The sequence below is a fragment of the Pleurodeles waltl genome, chromosome 3_1 (genome assembly GCF_031143425.1).
Source record: "Pleurodeles waltl isolate 20211129_DDA chromosome 3_1, aPleWal1.hap1.20221129, whole genome shotgun sequence".
In the NCBI taxonomy this organism is placed as follows: Eukaryota; Metazoa; Chordata; class Amphibia; order Caudata; family Salamandridae; genus Pleurodeles; species Pleurodeles waltl.
The window spans coordinates 936,139,305-936,157,501 of NC_090440.1; the positions used below are offsets into that span (position 1 = coordinate 936,139,305).

An 18,197-nucleotide genomic window follows, 5' to 3' on the forward strand; every position below is an offset into this window, starting at 1 on the left:
TACGAATAATATATAAAAATTTAAAATCCTTTAAAAGTGCAAGATTAAGGTTAACTTATCATTGAATGTTTCTATACAAACCAAAATAAAAGGGCATTCCTTTAAAACGAGTCAGTGACAGTGAGCGCACCTAAGAAATATGGCAATCAAAATAGATAACTATAAATAAATAGATATTATGGAAGGTTAATTGAAAATGGGTGGGTGTCCAGTGTTGCGCCTGCTCACTGATCGATGATAACTGGAAATCCACGTCGATAAACAATAAAATCAAAAAGGAAACAGTTCTGTGAAGGGCGATTGTTCGTCCTAAAGGTGGCTTGTGGGTTGGAGCAATGATTGATTTTCTAGCCATTCTTTTTCTGTCTCTCGATTCACTAAAGGTCTATGACATTCTGTGCTGTAATCATTTCCTGTCCTCTTCCGGAAGTACAGAGTCGGCAGACAGAGCAGGGAAATGGGAAACATCCTTTTCACTAGAAGGCTGCAACCTTTTATTATGCAAGCACAGCCTTTCAAGGATCATAATTATTGGACTATGCCTTTTCGCCATTGTGGAGAACATAATTTTGAATACATAGGTAAAAATGTAAATCTATGCCACAGCTCGTTTGTGGAATGACCTTTTAAATTGGGACACAGTTGCGATCCCTTCATGAACGTGACATCAGTGTGGTAAAGGGAAGTGGAGAAAATGCAAAGCACATTCGATATTGGATAACATCGTTTTCAAAATCGTTTACCCTGTAATAATCGTATAAGAAGCTCAAAGCAGCCACACTGTCATCATCTCCATTCACCCTCATCATGGCCTTGGTAGCAACCGTCAGCGGGTTTTCCAGGTAGTTCTTCCAGGCTTCGTCTTCGCTGGGGTAGGCGTACTTCTGGAGGTTTGGGCTCTCGTTCTGTAGCAGCATGACAGGTCGAAAACTAGGGAAAAGAGCAACAGGAGGACTTTAGGAATGAGACATTTAAGTATGCAGTAAGCTGGAATCTCAATAAAATCAAAATTGCGTGTTTATTGGTTCCTACCATCCATTTCTGTAGCGCTGATGTACATGATATAGTATACACAACAATTACTTGATGCAGTGTGTGCCTAACTCTAAATAGCAGCACGGCACTTGAGAGAGAACTGTGTATTTTCTAGGGCAGTGGTGTTCAATCTTTTTAATGCCGGGCCCTGGCCCCCCAGTGGAAAAATAATTATTGGTCCCCCCTCCAGAATTTTTCACTTATTTTTCCATTATTCTATTAAATAGGCAATGTTTAAGTATGTATAGACTTATTTAAACATTGCAGTTAAGTTCTGTTGCCGTTTTAAAAATGCAATCTAATGCATTAGGCAGGCCTTACCAACGTGTAAAAGTATACACAGTGTGAGTATTAGAAATGGGGGTGGGGATTTTGAAGAATATTTGGAGGCCCCTTCCTTTTTGACACCACCTCCCAGCCAGGATATAAATGACTAAAGATGTTAGTGATGGCCCATTAGACTGCAGTTGACTGCTGCTCATTCTCTTAGCTTAAAACAAAGCCCTGTTAGCAGCATAACGCTTCCTTTGGCCAGAGACAGGTGGCCCCTTTGGGGTTACTTGAGCCCCCCTAACAGGTCCCGGCCCCCAGTTTGAAGAACCCTGTTTAAGAATGGTTATGTACTGATAAGTATGATGTGTGGGGTGCATCTGTGCCAGGAACACGTGACAGCACTAGAGTGTATACTGTACAGTTGGTTCATACTTGTTTGTAATTTGCCTAGATTCATGCAGTGTCAGAACTAGAAATAAAACCCACAGATTCCAGGTCAGCATGTTAGCCACTACAACACCTCTCCACTTTTGATCTTTTCAACCAGTTTTACTTTTATTAACGTCTACTTATCTGGAATAAAAGATGTATACCTTTTGGTATTCCAACAGTAATACAAAAAGAGAAAATTCAATTAAAGATTAAGGCCTGTCCCTTTTCTAGCTCAATATTTTTTTAAGTTGTGCAACTTGTGGTCGAAAGTAAATCTCATAAAGAATGTGATGGAGCTCCAGAGATCGGTTCCAACTGGACTAAAGGTTGGAGATCTAAATATGGACTTTTCTTTTTCAGAGTTGTCACGTGTATTGATGGTAAACAGAAAATAATTGATTGCTATTCTGCCTCCATCCCATCCCACTCCCATGTTTTTGATATACTGGGCCTGATTCACAAAGGGCCTCCACACTGGTGACAGAGGCCCCACGGAAGTGTGGGGGGTCTCTGCACTCAGAGTGAAATCTCCACAATGAGCATTCTCATTCTGTGAATCTGGACCTAAGTGTATTCCTCAGAATTACATGATATACCATACTTTTAAAGACTCATTAGAAGTGAATTAAAAGTACCATAAAAATTCTAAAGTCAATCTACTAAGACCCATTCGCAAAACTGGATGCTTAATTTGCAGACTAACAAATTAAGCACCAGAATCTCATTTTCAAATAAGTCTGCAATTTGCAATGCTCCCTATGTGCTAATAGGTCACATCTCAAAATGCAAAATTGCTCGGGATGTCATAAAATGACCAATATTAAAAAGGAAAGTTGCAATTTGCAATTCCTGAGAATGGCTGTGCAAGGATGGTTTCCTGCAAGGGTCAGCTGACTAAATTTTAGCATTTATTTTCACAAATGTGAACCATTTTTTATGCCCCCTTCTAATTGCAATTTGTAATGATTCACAAAATACCTTCGTACAGTTGACAAGGGTGCCTCCACATGATAAATGAGGTTAGCATGTGGCCCAACGCCATTTTATGGTTGCAAACCTCCTGGAATGCAGAGCTTGTGCCTGCAAAATTGTTTAGTGCCTCTGTCTCTAATTCTTATTTTTCATAGTCAATGTTGGCTCTTCCCTGTTTGCACTCTCTCTTACACATGCCACACTTCTTGGTGGGCTTGTTTGCGTTCTTCACAAATTATAATCGATTTCCAGGGGTGTGGTTTCAGTGGGGTGTTTGGGGTGTTACACCCCGACTTATAAATCTATTCTCTAATAAATAGTTGAGTACAGTTGTTTTCATTTGGGTATGGCAGAGTCTGTCGGGTTTCACCAGGGATATTTTCATACACACACAGACACAAACACATAAACACACACACTCACTGCCTGCATCTCTGTTATGAAGGTTTTAAAAAATGTTGGTTATTTTACAAAATATTGTGTTTTTAACACCCCTTACAATCTGCACTCTGCTCCCATTCCACCGCCCCATAAGCGCGCTCCTGCACTATTTCTCTTCTAATGCATTTTAACATGAAATTCCAGCATGATTTTTGGAAAAACTGAAGCTCCTAAAATGGAAGAGCGACCCCCAAGATGGCGGAGCGGGGGCCATAGGGCTCCCGCTCTTGGCCGCCCCGTTACACCCCTAGGCAAATTGGTGTTTGGAGGGGTGGCGGAACCCTGAGCGTGTGGACAAGGAACTGTGTAGTCAGGGCAACCGCCCCTCCTAGGGATACAGGTGAGGTACGGCTCACTTGTGTGGTCCAATGGTGGTTCAGTACAGGAAGGTATCCTGTCAAAAGTAAATGATTTATGGTTACTGAATATATTTTATGGATGTGATTTACGTTTTTGTAAATATGTAAAAAGTTTATTTGAAGAGATTTATGGTGCAGTTATATGTAAAAATATCATAAATAACTTGTAATAAAAACTTCTTCCACCCAATAAGTTTGTCAGTCTACGTATGGCTCTGGTGGTGTGGGGGTGAGGGCTTGCTGGTGGTCTCCGGGTTCTATTAACCACCACTCTACGCCCCTGTCATTTTCTTAAGACTACTAACGGTTCCATGCTCAGGATTGTAATGAGATTATAAAAAGACTCCGGCAACAACACAATATCTTATGTCCATCAGGCCTTTCTTCATACTTTCTGCAACAAGCTGTCTTTGCATACGTTCACATGATAAAAAACAAAACGGGTGAAACAAGCGGGAATTTCAGTGATGAGATAATGACCATCTTGGCTTATTAAAAAAAGAAGGAAGGCTATCCTAATGGGGAGTGCCATCAATCCAGGGTCTGGCAGGTGTGTTTCAATTATAGTTGATATCAGTTCTATGACAAGTCTGAGTGGCAACAGGGCTGATCTCCTTTGCCTCCAGGCACTGTAGCCCCTCAATACTCTCAGAACAAAACAGCGACAAGGCCTGATGATATGCTCCCAGCTGCCCAGCTCCAGTCCTCGCGCCCCAGCAGAATCCCCACACAGTGCAGGAGGGGGGATCTCCAGAAGCTGCAACAGAACAGACCCCGCAAGAAACAAACAGAACTTTCATACTCATCAGTATGTTGCCCTGCCTACCCAACCTGAGTGTGCTACTCTGTCTAATTTTTTGGCTACACAAGTCTTAGGCCCTGATTCATACTTTTTTTGCGCCGCATTTGTGTGATTTTTTGACGCAAAAGCGGCGCAAACGTACAAAATATAATTGTATTTTGTAAGTTTGCGCCGCATTTGCGTCAAAAAATTATGCGAATGCGGCGCTAAAAAAGTATAAATCAGGGCCTTGGTTTGGGTAATGTCTGAAGTTGGTCAGTAGAACACATATTGTAATTATTGTAGTGATGGTTTTTGGGGACTTCTATCCCATGTTCTTTAACGGAAATCATTCTAACAGACTGCCTCTTTCTGTTGGGGTTTTTCCACTCTCCCTACATAAGGTAGTAAGTCAGTTTAGCATCCATTCACTGGTTGAAAAGGGGGTAGGCACTGGACCCAAAGGCCCAGTAAGACCCCGTGGCAAAATTCATCCCAGCAACTCATACCATAGGTTTCTTCGTTGGCTGCTTCCATGGTGCTGCCCACTTCATATGTTCAAGATAAACTGTGACCTTTACCACACAGAGTGGGGCACACACCCCTTACCCTAGATCTTTCTTTGAGAATAAAACAAGTCTTTTCTTTAGAGCCCATGTCTTGTACACTGTCCCTAACAAGTACTTTGCAATATAGAAGTCGTGAATATATCACAAAAAGTCACATTTCTTTTCAGCAAACAGTCAATGTCTACACAGACAACTAAAGATAATATCAGTACCATGACATTTGTCTGTTCAAAACAAATTGTTATTTTACAGTGAAGGGGGCATCTCTAACAGTCTGCAGTGGTAACCAGTCACGCACAACGTCTTTTTAGTGGTTAGCTGCTTTTGAATAGACAAACATCTGCCACACTCCCTTCCTGTGACATTTGTCTAGGTAATATGGCACACGCTTTGTGGTTGACAGCATTTGCTTTTGTCCCACTCCTGTGAGACTTCGTGACTGAAACAGCAGATTCAGGGAGAGGTAGCGGAACGTAAACAGCCATGCTCGACTGTGGTTCCCTTTTGTCACTAGACCACAATGCCTCGCCGTGCTGTACATGACTTCACCAAGGGTGCAGCTTGTTTGTTTTCTAACTTTTTTGAGCCTGACATTTGGTGACCTCGCTGAGATGTCTGTTTCGCTCGCTGTTCTTCAGTCATTTTGACGCTGCTTGCCACTGGGTATATACACACGCTTTTTAGGGGTGTTGAAAGAGGATCAGAAGCCAAAGAAACTAGATGTCGAAGAACTCAGTCAAGTGGAAAGGCACATATTCTGCATTCCATTTCACTTGTTTTTTTTAACTTAAAGAAGATGTTTTTGTTAATTTTATGGTAATTTATATGCTTTATTGGCCCACTTCTAACAATTGCCCAAAGCTGAATGAACATAAAGAATCTCATACGCAAGAACCTGCATATAGTATTTTTTAATGCAAGAATATCAAACGTAGGTCCAAATAGACCACATCTGTAGCCGATTTGCCGGATAACCTCTGAATAATACGTAGATAAGTTCCATTTGGATTCATTGGGAGTACATATCCTGAAAAACGAGCATAGAGTGGAGCTTTCAAGACTAAGTTAGCTACCCCTATTTTTATGAATCATGGCCAGCAGTATTGTCAAAACACTGTATTCATGGAAATTGCAATTCATCCAAAGTTTATGCCTGTGATATCATCCTTGCTTTTTATAGATTTCCAACAGTGATAGTACAACAAAAGTTACATCTCTACCTTCTACTGAGTCACTTTAACAAACCTTTTAGCAAGAATCAGATCCTTGCAAAATATTCACGGGTGTAAACGTTTGAGCGTTTGTATGAAGTCAAGGTTTAAGATTATAGTAAAACTGCACCTAGAGGGCACTTTTCACAGTGGCTGGTTGGTCTCGAGGACAAAACACCCTCAGAAACAACCCTGTTAAGTGAACAGCAGAGTATCCAAAAGTAACAAGATACCTCAAATCAACTACACTCAAATGAAGACCAAAAATACATTTCATAACTTATTTGAAAGCATCTAAGCGTTTGGAGGAAGGCACCTGTAAAATATGGAGTCCAGGTATTTCATCTGGTGCTTGGCCTGTGGATTAGCCTATTTGGAGCTGCTACCCTTTATTCTGTTTATGTTAAGGATGGCACAATTATGCTAGCTATGTTGAAACTTTTTTCTATTGGAGTTAGTCAAGTCTTTTTCCTATATCTTGAAGAATATTATGATTTAAGTGGCTACCCGATTTGGAAAAGTTGTGACAACGTTTGCTGTGATTTCCCAGACCCACCATGGGAAAATCTCTCTTCCTAAGTTGAATGCCCCAATAAGGTTAACACATTCTGGCTACCTTACCCCCATTGAAAATATCTACAACTTGGCCTTGAAAATATACACACCCTATTTGAAGTCAACTTAGTGGATCAACCTAATAAAAAACATGGGCTATTACATTTTAATCTGCAACAAGGCAGGTAGGAGTAGTCTGCCCCACTAAAAGATAAAGTGCTTGGATGTTTAGGAGGGGAAATGTCGACTGCAGAGTCTTATCTATGGTAAATGTATGCCCAATGATGAAATGAGCCCAATCATTTAATCGATTTCCACATAATAAACAAAAGTGCTTAGATAAAAATATATCTGTTTATCAGACTTAAACTGAGTCAGTTTAGTCAGTCAAGTAGTTGATTTTCACATATAATACAAGAATAGTTAATGAAGATCTATTTGTTTGTCGTAGTTGATGACATTATTATATAAAAAAAAAAACAACTCCAATTCATAACAGAGAAAATGTGTAAATAATTAAAGATTTCCCACCGGTTATTTTTATTCCTCTCTTTCTCTATGGGAAGTTAAAGATCTGAGGCATCACTGAGTTTATTAGGGCTCTGTAATGCCATAACTCGCAGTCCCGCCGTCTCGTTTAGAGGCACAGTGACTGCCAGGTTCCTGACAGTGGAGCCTCATCTTCTCTAGTGTCAGAAAATCTTGACTGGGAAGGCCATCCGTACCTAAGCTGTCTCCTCACAGTAGAGATATCACCACTCTATTTAGAGTGCCACTACTGCCATTAAGGGCCATATGTATCAACACATTTTCCCATAGACACAGAATGGATAAAACCCTTTGATACATCTGGCCCTAATTTTCCTTCTTAAGTTCCATTATATAAAGCATGGAAAACCCAATGCCGGTAAAACAAACTGTGGCAACTAAATGCAGGGAAAACACTCCATGCGTGTCAGGACAATTAAAAAAAATTGTGCTTGTTGGGAGTGTTTATGTAAAACAAAAACAAACAAAACTTTCCGGGGCTAAAGCAACATGGCGGCCCACATGGCATTCATGTTTGATGAAAGTGTATCCATTGGCAGATTCGTTAAAGAGACCTGGGACAGTATATGTCCGAATATGGAGGTTAAAATGTTTGTTATAAAAATATTGTGGCTTAATAATTGCCCAAGGGTATACTGTTAAGAATATATTTACTATTTTAACTTCACATCTACATAATATAAAGATATTTACACCATCAAGGTACATAGATAAGGAATTTAGGGCCAGATGTAGGTAAGTGACAAATTGCGACTTGCAATTTGTGAGTCAAAGCGACTCGCAAATTGCAACTCGCAATTCGCGATGCAGAAAGGTGTCTCAGACACCTTCTGCGACTCGCTATGGGGTCGCAAAGACCCACCTCATAAATATTTATGAGGTGGGTCGCAGTTTGCGACCCCATAGTGAGTCTAGGCACTCACGGGGATGGTGGCCTGCTGGAGACAGCAGACCACAATGTCCGTGACTGCTTTTCAATAAAGCAGTTTTATTTTTTTTCTATCTGCAGCCCGTTTTCCTTAAAGGAAAACGAGCTGCAAATAGAAAAAATACCGAAACCTTTTTGTTTCGGTTTTTTTCAGAGTAGGCAGTGGTCCATAGGACCACTGCCTGCTCTGAAAAAATAATTTTGTGAGCATTCACAAAGGGGAAGGGGTCCCATGGGGACCCCTTTCCATTTGCGAATGAGTTACCATCCACTTTAAGTGGATGGTAACTGCGAGTTGATTTGCGACCGCTTTCGCGGTCACAAATCAACTCTACATCACGGTGCGACTCGCAAATAGGAAAGGAACACCCCTTCCTATTTGCGAGTCTGAAACACATTTTGCGAGTCGGTACCGACTCGCAAAATGTGTTTCTGCATAGGGTGAGGCCTTTTGCGCCTCGCAAATGGCGTTTTTCGCCGTTTGCGAGGCGCAAAAGGATACGTACATCTGGCCCATAGTAACTAAAACTATGCTTACCTGCATAAACTTACATTCACAATATTTTTGTAATCGATATTTAAGTCATGGCATCGTTGTATAATGATATTCTGTTCATGAAATTCTGACAAAACTCTGCCAAGCAATTAGGCATCCCTAAAAACACACGTGCTCCTCCACAGGTGGGCAAATATCACGAGCTTCGCTGACCTTGCAGACCCTGCCAAGGTCAAAATCACTCTACCAGTGAAATGTGAAACTTTGTATGTTGGTTTATTTTAGCTGACACTAATTGACACATATGAACGAAGGGAGCTTCTACCAAGCCCCTTGAGTGCCTACTGCTTTTGGACAAGCTGAATTAGGCCATATTGTGCACAGAAGAAAGTAGATGCCTGCTGAAAGGGATCAGCGCATTGAAAAGATATGCATTGTCTGCAAAAGTGTGTAGGTGGTGAAGGCACACAAATGCGAGCATGACAGGAGGGCGAGGTTGTGGAGCCCGTGTGATTGAAGAGGGTGTGTGCCCTGACAGGTGCTGATGTATTTTGCAGCTGGCCAAAAGTAAAAAAAAATAATTTCGTGTGATTTCGCATGGCAATTCCTGTTGTGTTGTATTAGTCATAGTGGCGTCGCGGGAACCCGGGAGTCACCCCACCACTTTAGTTCACTGAACATGAAACGTGTCGTTGACGACCACCTTTGTTTTGTCGTTTCTGCACGCAGGTGATGTAAACATAAGGGCTCGACAAAAGATGCTGCCTGTCAGGCAACTTGTTCACAAATGGCGTCCCTTGAATGCAAACGCCTTTTAATGGCCCCTGTGATGGGCTGCTGCTAAGTGACTGGTTTGGGTAACAAGATAACCCTTATACGAAGACAAAATATTTATAGGTTGGAGGTGGTCCTCACAGGTTTTGCCTTGAAACTAAGGTTCTGTTTCAGTAGCTTCCAGGTGAACATATGTACAAAACATACATTTACTTACATATAAAGAAATGCATAATCTATCACAGGGGTAGCTGAGGGGGGACTGGGTCTGATGATCTGCAACAGTGCACATGAGCCAATGCATTTTCATTGTGGTCACATTCACCCACCTCTGCTCCCCAAGAAAGAATAGATGGATGTTTTTGACCACAAAGAATTTACACAGTGTGTATGTGATATAGACAAACAGCGCCTGATTTAGATATTGGGGGACAGGTTACGCTGTCACAACGGTAATGTATGTCCGGTCCGCCGAAATATAAATCCCATAGAATGTAATGGAATTTCGATTTCGGCAGACAGCATATCCATCACCATGGCTGAGTAACCCATCCGCAAATATCTAAATCAGGCCCATAATTTTCAAACTGCTGGGTTGGACCCTTTGGAGGGAGCTAAGAGATACCTAAGTAGGTGTTAGACAAAGATAACAGAGGATTCGGCAAAACCCCCTCTGCTTTTCTACTTGGTCAATTTGTTTTAAGCCCAATATTGTACACAACAACCTGCAACCAAACAGTCCAGCCAGTGTCCCACTTCCGACTCCCACGCTCAAGTCTGCTCCTGGAGAACGAATATTCCTGTCATCTGACCATTAGGCAAGAGGCCTGTCAGGGAGCAGCACTGTAAAATAATGTTGCGTGAATTCTAGTTTTATTATTGCATGCATTTCCACTTGGGCTCGTCAAACTGAGCTCTAGGTTGACTGCCCTGTAGAGTCAGTTTATCCTCTTGCTATACCTAAGGGGTGACTGATTCGACCTCAGCCCCACTTCGGGAACACCACACTCGAACACTGTAACTTTACGACGGTGGCCCCTAATGAAAGTCAACAATAGGGGCTTGACTATAGGATTTAAATTAGGAATAAGATAAACTATACTGCCATTATGCATTGCCTTTGGAATCACCTACTAAGGGTGGGTCAGATCCCATCTCCATTCAACTAATGGCTCCTTTGCTGCCACCAGTATTAAGGGTTCCTCCTAGTTTCGACAGCTGGAGTGCTTTGTAAAAAGTAAGTGACCGCACAATACCAAGCACACTATAGCCACCACGGCGTGTCACGTTGGCTACTGAACACCCACATGATAGTGGCACTTGTAAATGTGAATGGGAAGGTGAGTTAGCTACTGGATGAGAGGGTGGCAGAGTGAGTGAATGAGGGAGTTATTCAGTGGACAGGATAGAATGAATCAACTGAGGGGTGGGTGAATGAGAGTGCAGATTATGTGAATGAGAGGATTATTGGGTGAGTGAGTGAGTGAATCAATGACTAGCGCAGAGGTATGCCAGTGATGTGACTTCAAGGCAACTGAAGACTACTAATGAGAGGCTTAGAGGGGTGATCCTGTGAAGGATGTCACAATAGGCCTCAAAACACAAGCATACAATAAACAAAACAACATTCTCGACTGCTACATTCACTGTAATCGGCAGCATGCCTCACAATAGACAGCGCAGGCCAGTAGGCTCGACCTGAAAAGGAAGGGCAGAATACAATGAAAACTCATCACCTGCGCATCCTTCCTTTGGTAATTTAAGCTGGGTAAGTATACCTCTAGAGCGCTGGTGAAAGTACAAATTAGATGACTGATGTCCTAATATGACCGCATTAACCTTAGTAGCCTAATTCCCAAGTAAACGTGAAACAATGTACACAGAGCTTCCAGGAGCACAGTATTTGCACCTGCATGCTGATGTAGTACTATGAAATACGCCTATTTTATTAAACTTATGCTGGTGACCCATCTGTCTGTTAAGTATGTAGTACATTTGTTTTACTGTATTTCTGATATACCGAAAACTAATGCTGGACTCCTTGACCAACCAAACAGTTCAATCCAGCCAGAAAACTGGTCTGACAGATAGGTACATTATTTTAAGAATAACATTCATCAAATGCAAATTACCTTCACATATATTCTTTGTGAATTTCCTGAAAACCTGGACGGATTTTGCCTGCTTGTGGTCAATGAGCCCAGCCCACATGTCTCTGTTCTTCTTTCTGCCTACAGTGCTTACTATTTTCCTTTCCGACTCATGCTACACCTCACTGACAAGGACCTAGGAATCTGGAACATGTTGTAAACTTCTACTCAAACTACGCAAATATAAATTAAACAGAGTTACAATACTATTGTAGCAAAAATATTGAGAAGGTAATATATAGTTAAGTATAAATTTACTAGTTTTTACTCCAGACCTATGTACATTGAGGATATACATATTGTCAAGCTACATACATGTGGAGTTAAAGTATAGTAAGTTTATATTACCTAGTGGCAGTTGCCACTAGTAAGTTATAGTTAGGACAACGTTTCTATAGAAGAAACATTTTTTAATTTGCTAATAACTTTGGCGCTGTTCGATGAATCTTCACAAAGTTTCCCCAAAAACATACAATGCTAACTTCAGTGTGTGTCTAGAAAGTTTTGGGGTGATCCTTCAATTGAGGGCCCAGAAAAAGGAGGGGTCCTCAAATGCTTTTTCCCCATGCATTTTTCCATAGGGATGTTTAACGGGAATAGCGCCCAAACCACTTGACGGAATTACACCAAATTTGGCAGAAAGGTATCTCTTGGTCCAGAAAGTGCCCTTTTAGTTAGTTGGTGTAAATCTGTTCAGTAGTTTTGGAGAAATTAAAGAAAAAACAAATGTGTATGTAGATTCCGCAAACCCTCCCGATCTCATGCTGGGATCTGATTGGCTGCCAATACTTCAATAAGGAAGTGTTGGAAACCATGTTGGGACTTGGCTTCAGCTGAGTCCCAGAAACAAAGATCTTTTAAAAAAAGAAAATGGGCCAGGGTAGGGACACCCTGACCCTTTAGCTCTGGTGCTGGGGTTCCAGAGGGACCCCTCAAATAAAAAAAACATTTTTTTAATTTTTTTCGCTGAGAGTCCTTCCCGTAGCCCTGGAGCCACCACCTTTGTGAGGCTAATATCCAACTAAATGCGGGGGTGAAAGGCCCCCCTGCAGCCCCAGGGACCACCACCTCCCCAGCACTAATGTCCAATGAAATGTTGGTGGGGGGTTCCCAGCCCCCCTGCAGCCTCGGGGATCACCACTTCCCCCAGGGCTAATGTCTAATGAAATGTAGGGGGCCGCTTACCATGCGGACACCCCTCAAAAATATTACTGCCGGGCACTAGGAGATGGGGTCCCTGCAAGTTAAAATCAGCCAGGGAAGAGGGGAGCTGTGTGGCCCTCCTCCCCCTCAAAAAAACAAATTTTAGAAGGTCGGCCCGGGGCATAAATCAATCAATCAGGGTTCTTATAAAGTGCGGCTAATCACCTGTTTGGGTCTGAATGTGCTGGGGAGTGGGGTGGGGGGTTCTGCAGCTCAGTCAAAGGATGGCTGGTTCAGTCGAAGAGCCAGGTCTTGAGGTCCTGAACTGAGGCCGAGAGGGAGATTGCCTGAGATGAAGAGAAAGAGAGTTCCAGGTCTTAGCTGCTATGTAGGAGAAGGATCTTCCTCTGGCTGTGGTCTTGCGTATCAGTGTGATAGTGGCCAGGGATAGGTGAGTGGAACGGAGTTGTCTGGTGGGTGTGTGGAAGGTGAGGTGATGATTGAGATATGAGGGGGATGGGATCCCTGGGGATGAAATCGGCCAGGGGAGGGGGGCCACATGGACCTGCGGCCAATTCCTACTGTGCATGGCCAAAGGACTGCGCAGCGATGGGTTGGGTAGTTAGGGTGGTTGGGTGCAGGGAATGACCATAGGACAGGCCCTGCGGCCAACCCCAGCACATGGGTTTGGCCATAGGGCCTGGCATGATATTTAATACTTGCTATTTCGGTAGTTTACCGTAACAGGTGGATCAAGTGCCATTAAGAAGCCAGAACTGGAATTTATTGATCTCTGATGGAGATAGTATTGCAATACGCAATATGGCAGGTATCAAACATTTCACTGAGTGGGAACTGCTGACTAGCAAACTACTGCCAAGACAATTTTGAGTCCAAATGCACATGTTCAGGGCTGGATAAAACAAATGCACAAAAAGGCATGTCTGATGAGTATTACTGAGCCAGGTAGTGTCTTTGCGACAAACTGCAGTAGCAGAAAAGATTGAGTTGGTAGGTTTACATGGGGCAGTGGAACTACATTGATTGCCTATATGTAACATGCCACCACATTTTGCTAATGCTTTACTTAAAGAGGCAGTCAGTTACAACTCTTTGGCTATCACAGAAGACTGAAACTATTTTCGAGATGGTGTGCTCACTGCACCTTCATCCCTCCGGGTCCCTGCTACCTCCACCGATTTTGTACAGATCACTTCTGTAAACCTCCCTAGAGGGCTAAAGTTTAGCAACACCGAGGGTTTGCACATGTAAATCATTAAGTCATATCTAGCCTCACTTCTTCCACTCGGGACCTACACAGCATCTAAGACTTTCATGGTTGATAAATTAGGTAACATTAAATTTGAATCATGGTAACGCCTATTGTTTGTAGTGCTACGAAACTGTAAAATCATGAAAGCAAGAACAGTTACTTGGAATCATTGTTAAAAGTAACCCCCGGCAAGCAAGGGAAAGATGATCAGTTAACCTCTGTGAAGGGTCTTCTAAAGAGCACAAACACACAGCGCACATTTTTAGTAACTATTGATCTGTGCGACCAAGACACATTTTTTTTTGTTAACATCTGCAGATTATGTAGGAGATGTGCCATTGGATTCTATGTAGTTGTAACAACACAGAAGGAAAATCTGTCATGTTTATGGAAGAGTAACCCAAACTGTAAATTAGCCAACATGGCAACTGTGCAGAAAAAACATACAGGCAGATAGGCACGCAGGCTGATAGAAAAGAAAATCTGAGAGAGGTCTAAAAGCAGGAAGGTGGGAATGCAACCAGTAGGCATCAGCGGCGGCTCCTCTGTTAAGGCAGAGGAGCGTCGCCTCCCTGTCAGCAGAGGCAAAACTTGAAAAACTAAATGATAATAAAGCAGGTTTATTATCATTTTATTTTCCGTCACTGTCTGAGTCTTGGAGGCGGGGTCATCATTGTGATGACAACCATGGAGGGGGAGTGGTGTGCACTCAATGCGCAAATGGGTTTGGCTGGCCATCTCAGGACGGCCAAACTGACATGCGCACTAAGCTGTCTCCAACCCAAGCTGTGTTTCCGGATTGGAGACAGCAGGCATAGGCTCCCAGTCTGCCTGGGAACTCAAATTGAGGGCACTCAGTCCAATACTGACACTGCTCTCATGCTGCCAGCAGCATGAGAGCAGCATTAGGATTGGCCGCAAGGCAGGCTGGGAGGCACAAAACCTACCATGCCGAAGAGCTGAGAGTGGCACACAGGCGAGTAAGATTATTTACAAAGAACAAGTAGGAGGCAGTTGTGGACATATAGACTGAGGAGCCACAGATAGACATAAACCCAGTCGAAAAAAAACAAGTAAATTAAGAGCTAGACAGACTGACCACTGGGCTGCTGGGGGGTGGCAGACAAACAGTGGGCAGATATAACTAAGGCAATATGCAGGCAGACTGCTGGCGCGCAAGAAGGCAAAGAGGTAGATAGAGAGACAGCACACTGATGAATAGACACACAGATGAGTGCGTGGGTGGATAAACAAACAGCTGCGCTGACAGGCAGGTAGGCAAGGCAGGCAGAAATAGAAAAGTGGGCAGGAGCTAGAATACTGACAAGAGTAGAAAAACTGACAGATTTAAAAAAGTCAGATAATTTGATAAAAATCTAAATGTCAAGTCCTCACAAAAATATGCAATGTAGGGATACCTGAAGGATGCACACCGAACGGTCATTGTAATGCTGCGATCCTATGTTCACTTTTCTGATTCAACAAGCGTTTGTCATTTTAGGATCCACTAAAGATGTCTCGGGCAGGGCCACATGGGTTGGGCCCTTGCCGAATGCTAACTGGTGTCTATGTAAATTAATTATTTTTCCATTATTGTATGTACATTTTTGCCATGTGTCTATTTTAAATATACAGCATAGATTCCACTCTCTTAGACATATGATTAATTCTCCAAACACTAAAGTAAATGTCCCACTTCTTTTGATCTTTCCCATTCCCTCCATTTAAAGATCATTATTTGTGTAATGTTTTGCTGCATAGCACTTAAGACCTTCTTATGTATCAACATGTTGCCCCATAAACAGTGACTGAGTAAACCACGTTGCTACTTCAAGCTGTAAGGGGCAGATTTAAGAGCCCCTTGAGCGCCACCTTAGCGTCAGTTTTTTTATGCTAAGGTGGCCTTTTTCTGCGCCATATTTACAAAGTGGTGTAATGCATACATTGCACCACTTTGTAACCCTATGCACCACTTTATGCATCCGCCATGCATAATGTATGCAAAGGGGCATTCTGGTGCAAGGAGGCCCGCAAAAATGGCGCGATTAAATCTACAAGATTTTTTGTGCCATTTTGAACGCCTGCAGAAAGCAGGCGTGAAAAGAATGCAGCCATTGTAATCAATGGGCCTCCTTGCACTTTGCTCCGCTAGCATCATCATTTTTTACGCTAGTGGATCAAAGTGCTACAATAGAGTCAAAAATGTTGACGTTATTGTTCCTAATACCGCCATGGTGCGCCGAAGCATAAATGCGGTGCACACATGGTGGTGTCAGAAGGCTGCACGGGGTGCAAGAAAAGTGGCGATGCATTGGTGCAGCCCCACTTTTCTTCAATTCGGTCCTGAGTCTCTTAAGCACTTTAAAATAACGTTAGGTGCAGGAAATGTGCAACATATTCTTTCACATCGCTCTTAAAATGCAATAACTGGGATGGCCTTTTCAAAATAGTAAATCTGTCTGAAGCAAATTGAAGAAAAAAACAAATGCATCCATCCAGTGTCAGCACCACATCAGACTGTTTTGTTATTTTTACTAGCTGAAGTATATTCACACCTCTTGCAGTTGAGCTTTACTAACACACCTTTTGATGCACAGAAATTTGCTTCTGGCAATCATAGTTTCGACCGCAAAACCACAAGGAGGAGGCCCCCGAATTAACCCTTTGCGAGGCGCTCTGTTTGCTTTTCACATTGCTGCGTGATGATTCCTCATCAACATTAACACCCACAGATTGATATGGTGTTTTGTGATCGCTTTGCACAATCCAAACAGTATTCAAACATGATTTGCATCTAATTATAATTTAATTGCCATGAGTTGCGCTCTGTATACGTCATAACCTAGGGTGGCTGAGTCAGCAGTGCAATTGTCAGGTCATTTAGGTTCTTGAAGGCTTGCATCTCATTGGGTGAATTCTAAGAGTATCAGTAAGCTTCTTACTTAGGTGTTACTACAAAGCTTCTTTATGCCTGCCCACAATTCATCGTTTAAGGATAAACATCATATTTAATCTAATTATATGGAGTTAATAATACTTAATCATCACACCAGAGCTTGCAATGTGGCAAAAAGGGTCAATCTTTACAGATGAGTGCGATGGCGGACTTTAAAAAGCATGAATGCATACAGAGAAGTCCTGATTTTATCCCATAATATGGTTTAACACGGTTAGAGAGAAGTGCAGCAAAAACATTTTGTAGACCAAAACCACACTACCGAGGTGCATCGATGTTATCTAATGAAAAGTGATACAACCTGAGAGGAAAGTAGCGTTTCGGGTCATTGAAAAACAAAGCATTGCTAAGGAAAATTACTGACACCTTCTCATAAGTAGAGCAACGGTCATGCAGAGAAATGTTTTTGCAATCCTTTGAATAGCAACACATCCATACGGAGAAGTCCAGGTGAAGTCCCTTGAACAGCAGAGGAATTCTGACATGCTCAGAGAAAGCTAGTATGGAAAACTGCAGGTACAATCCGTTTAAAAGAATGCTGTGTTAGACAGCACTCCTAAAATATTCAGTGAAAAGCATTAAGGGCCAGATGTAGCAAGGGTTTTGCGACTCGCAAACGGCCAAAAACGCCGTTTGCGAGTCGCAAAAGCCTCACCGGAATGCAGAAATGCATTTTGCGAGTCGGCTCCGACTCGCAAAATGCATTTCCGACTCGCAAATAGGAAGGGGTGTTCCCTTCCTATTTGCGACTCGCAGTGGGATGCAATTCCATTTGCGACCGCGAAATGGAGTCGCAGTTACCATCCACTTCAAGTGGATGGTAACCCACTCGCAAATTGGAAAGGACCCCATGGGACCCCTTCCACTTTGTGAATGGACCCAAAAATATTTTTTCAGGGTAGGGAGTGGTCCAAGGGAGTGGTCCAAGGGACCACTCCCTGCCCTGAAAAAATACCGAAACTAAAGGTTTCGTTTTTTTTTTTTAAGTGCAGCTCGTTTTCCTTTAAGGAAAACGGGCTACACTTAAAAAAACAAAAAACTGCTTTATTTAAAGCAGTCACGAACACGGAGGTCTGCTGACTACAGCAGGCCTCCATGTTTGCGAGTGCCTCTACTCGCTATGGGGCCGCAATTTGCGACCCACCTCATGAATATTCATGAGGTGGGTCATTGCGACCCCATAGCGAGTCGCAGTCGGTGTCTGAGACACCGTACTGCATTCCAAATTGCGAGTTGCAATTTGCGAGTCCCAGGGACTCGCAAATTGCAAGTCGCAATTTGGAAGATTGCTACATCTGGC

General features: G+C 42.6%; 1 protein-coding gene across 1 annotated transcript in view; it reads right to left on the bottom strand.

Moving 5' to 3' along the window:
* The window catches only part of GRHL3 (grainyhead like transcription factor 3), a 71,704-nt gene that overhangs the window by 41,881 nt on the left and 11,626 nt on the right, over nucleotides 1-18,197 (bottom strand). Inside the window, exon 2 of the mRNA XM_069223951.1 lies at nucleotides 744-930. Coding sequence (XP_069080052.1) covers nucleotides 744-930 — 187 coding nt within the window. The remainder of the gene's footprint in view (nucleotides 1-743; nucleotides 931-18,197) is intronic.